The sequence below is a fragment of the Gorilla gorilla genome, chromosome 7 (genome assembly GCF_029281585.2).
Source record: "Gorilla gorilla gorilla isolate KB3781 chromosome 7, NHGRI_mGorGor1-v2.1_pri, whole genome shotgun sequence".
Classification (NCBI taxonomy): domain Eukaryota; kingdom Metazoa; phylum Chordata; class Mammalia; order Primates; family Hominidae; genus Gorilla; species Gorilla gorilla.
Window position 1 is genome coordinate 16,015,459 of NC_073231.2, and position 3,691 is coordinate 16,019,149.

Consider the following 3,691-nt stretch of genomic DNA (forward strand, 5'->3'; position numbering starts at 1 on the left):
GACTTCAAACAGACCTGCCAAAGGGTGGCACACGCCATGCCCTGTGTCTTCGATCATTCTGTCCGTCAAGGGAGACAGAATCACCGTGTCTTCTACCGGAGTGAATCGTGAGAGACCTAAGTCCAGTGTCCAGAATCAGTTGTTTGTTTGGGGTTGAAAGCTCAACTCCCCATACCTAGGCCACGGGCCCTGTGGCAGGTGAGGTTTACTCTTGGACTAGGTAGTCATGGCAGAGGAACACACAATATCCGAGGATGCACACAGCACATTGTGTTCTACAGATTTGACAGACTGGTGGTGAGGTCTCCTCATGACCACACAGGCAGGGCGTTAGCAGGTGGCTTCCTGTGGGTGTGTGAGTATCCAACGTGCTTAACCATCGACATGTGTGTGTTTGTGTGTGTTTCAGGTGACCCAACAGTCAACCCCTGAAAAAGGCGGTCATAAAACCCCCAGCAGACGAAGATGATGGCACGTCGGGACCCCAAATCTTGGGCCAAGAGACTGGTGAGAGCCCAGACCCTCCAGAAGCAGCGGAGGGCCCCAGTTGGGCCAAGGGCTCCCCCGCCCGATGAAGAAGATCCCAGGGTAAGTCTAGCCCTGGATCTCTTGGGTATCGGGGTGGGGGTGGGGACGGGGGGAGGGGGTGTCACACGGTCCTCGGAGACTGGGTTGGATTCCAAAGAGTTCTGTCACCACCACCCAGGTTGCTTTTCCCATCCAAGGTGGGCGTGGCTTGGGACCTTCTCCCCAGCCCGATAGGTCCCTTGAGAAACTCTTGGGGGCAACCTCTCTTTCTACTTAGAGTCCTGTGTAGCCACGTTTGGCTGCGTTGTTGACATCGGGTTCACCATCGTGCCCCTTGGAACCTTGAGTCCTTCCTTTCAGAGTTCCTCCGTCACATGGGCTTTGGGAGGGAACATCGTATCCGAACTCTCCCAGCACTTAACGGCCCCCATGCCGGTGTCCCCTCTTTGGAATCCTTATTCAGCTCTGAATTCACAATCCGTCCCAATGTTGACGTGGGATCGCTGCCTGTGGCTTCAGCTCCCTCACTGACATCACTTCCTTTCCACCCACAGCTCAAGTGCAAAAACTGCGGGGCCTTTGGCCACACGGCCAGAAGTACCAGGTGCCCCATGAAGTGCTGGAAGGCAGCCCTGGTTCCAGCGACCTTGGGGAAAAAGGAAGGGAAGGAAAACCTGAAACCATGGAAGCCCCAGGTTGAAGCCAACCCGGGGCCCTTGAACAAGGATAAGGGAGAGAAGGAAGAGAGACCAAGGTGAGCAGTGGGAGGGGTTTTCACCACCCTTAGGGTACTGCCTCCTAAGGACATGGTGTCTCTGCACCTGCACACCGTGTGCCTTTCCGTCTCCGGGCCAGGGAAGGAACGCTGCAGAGAAATAGGCCGCAGCTCCGTGTCCTCCGGGGTTCCGCACCCAGGAGCTCCTTTGGCTCTGGGAGATTCAGGGACGGGGAGAGGCGGGGGCGCTTCGTGCAGGTTCCCCGCGACAGAGGGAAAAGCGATGGAATCCAAATCACAGTCCTTAGTTGGGAAGCCTAGAGGGCCACCTGGAGGATGGGAAGGTTGGCACGTGAGGGAAGGTGCAGAGGCGGAAAGGGCACCAGATGTCCATTTCTGTATCACAAAACACGGAGTGGGACTGGGCCCCAGACGGGGTTCTCCCTGTCTCCTGCGGAAAACCAGGGGGCACGGCCTGACCTTTTTCCGTTCTGCAGGCAACAAGACCCGCAGAGGAAGGCTCTCCTCCACATATTTTCCGGGAAAGCTCCAGAGAAGCCGCTGCCGAATCGAAAAGGATCCACGGAATCTTCTGATTATCTGAGGGTGAGTGTCACCCCGGGCCCCTGGTCCTTTTCTCCTCTAGGTCACCCTGCTTGATTTCCTTTCAGCTTCCCGTCTGCGGGAGGAAATCGGGGAACCCCTCTTTCTTGCCTTCTTGGGGTCAGGGACTCCACGATCCTTCCAGGTCGATTTGATTGCAGGCGAAGGCATCTGAAGATGCCGTATTTCCTGTTGCTTCCTTTCTGTCCAATTATGGCAAGCCTGCCAACAACATGTTCCTAGCGGCATGAGGAAATTAGTCCCTCAGAGGCCCCAAACGTGGAGAAGGCTAAACCCAGGAACATGCACGTGTTCAGAGAAGACGTCCCGAGTACCCTTGAGCCACCAACCTGCCTTCGGAAGGGCATTAGTCCGTTCCACTTCATGGAAGGCTGAGTGGAGGCGCTTGGATCCAGTTAATGCCCAAGACGCGATCTTTTGAACAATGGTGTGCTTAGATCAGCTACACATAGCTCGAGAGCGCATCTTTCATGTGTCTTGTCCTGATCAGCACTCAGCTGGAGTCCTACTTCCAAGGACCGCCTGTCGATACTGTACTAAGAATTTCATGGCGTGTGCACCTTGTCTTTAGATGTGCTTGATTTTCACGTTGGCTCCATGCTGAGGAACTACTTCTAACCTGTGTTGTTTCCTCTCTTTCAGGTTGCAAGCGGGCCAATGCCGGTCCACACAACCAGTAAAAGGCCGCGCGTGGACCCTGTCCCCGCTGATCGCTCAGCTACCGAAATGTCTGGCAGGGGCTCCGTCTTGGCTTCACTGTCTCCCCTCAGAAAAGCCAGTCTGAGCTCCTCCTCAAGTCTCGGACCAAAGGAAAGACAGACAGGGGCTGCGGCCGACATCCCTCAGCCTGCCGTCAGGCACCAGGGCCCCGAGCCTCTCCTCGTGGTGAAGCCGACACACTGCAGCCCTGAGGGTGGCTGCCGAGAAGTTCCCCAGGCTGCCTCCAGAACCCACGGCCCGCTCCAGGCCATCAGACCCCAGGCACAAGACAAACGTCCTGCGGTGACCTCACAGCCCTGCCCGCCAGCCGCCACACACAGCTTGGGCCTAGGCTCCAATCTCAGCTTCGGGCCAGGAGCCAAGAGACCTGCCCAGGCTCCGATTCAGGCTTGCCTGAACTTCCCCAAGAAACCAAGACTGGGTCCCTTCCAGATCCCCGAAAGCGCCATCCAGGGAGGTGAGCTGGGGGCCCCGGAGAATCTCCAACCTCCGCCAGCCGCAACCGAACTTGGACCAAGTACGTCGCCCCAGATGGACAGGAGGACACCGGCCCAGGTGCCCAGCGTCGACCGGCAGCCTCCGCACAGCAGACCTTGCCTGCCTACTACCCAGGCCTGCACCATGTCCCATCACCCAGCGGCCAGCCATGATGGGGCCCAGCCTCTCAGAGTTCTCTTCCAGAGACTGGAAAACGGACGCTGGAGCTCCAGCCTCCTGGCGGCCCCCTCATTTCCCTCTCCTGAGAAGCCGGGAGGCTTCCTCGCTCAGAGCCCTCATGTGTCAGAGAAGTCTGAGGGTCCCTGTGTTCGTGTCCCACCGAGCGTCCTCTATGAGGACCTTCAGGTTTCCTCCTCCTCAGAGGACAGCGATTCTGACCTGGAGTGAGACTGCAGGTGGCAGGGGCTCCTTGGCCTCCAGCTCCCGTGACTTGGAGGGGACTGTGGGACTGAGGAGTGCGGAGCAGAGAGCAGACTCTGTGCGGTGACTCCGATGCTCCCCGGCTGTGGCGCTTCTGTGGATGTGGGAGCCCGGGCCAGGCAAGGAGCAGGTGCAGGGAGCAGGTGCAGGGACTCTGCCTCATTGAATTCTGGTGAGGGACGTTGT

General features: G+C 57.9%; 1 protein-coding gene across 1 annotated transcript; it reads left to right on the plus strand.

Annotated features, from left to right (window-relative positions):
* Positions 1-465: 465 nt before the first annotated feature.
* On the plus strand, positions 466-3,472 carry LOC129524370 (protein FAM90A15-like). The gene is made up of 4 exons (XM_055349756.2): positions 466-588; positions 1,083-1,282; positions 1,741-1,849; positions 2,510-3,472. The coding sequence occupies exons 1-4, from the start codon at positions 466-468 to the stop codon at positions 3,470-3,472; spliced, it is 1,395 nt and encodes a 464-aa protein (XP_055205731.2).
* The last annotated feature ends 219 nt before the right edge of the window (positions 3,473-3,691 follow it).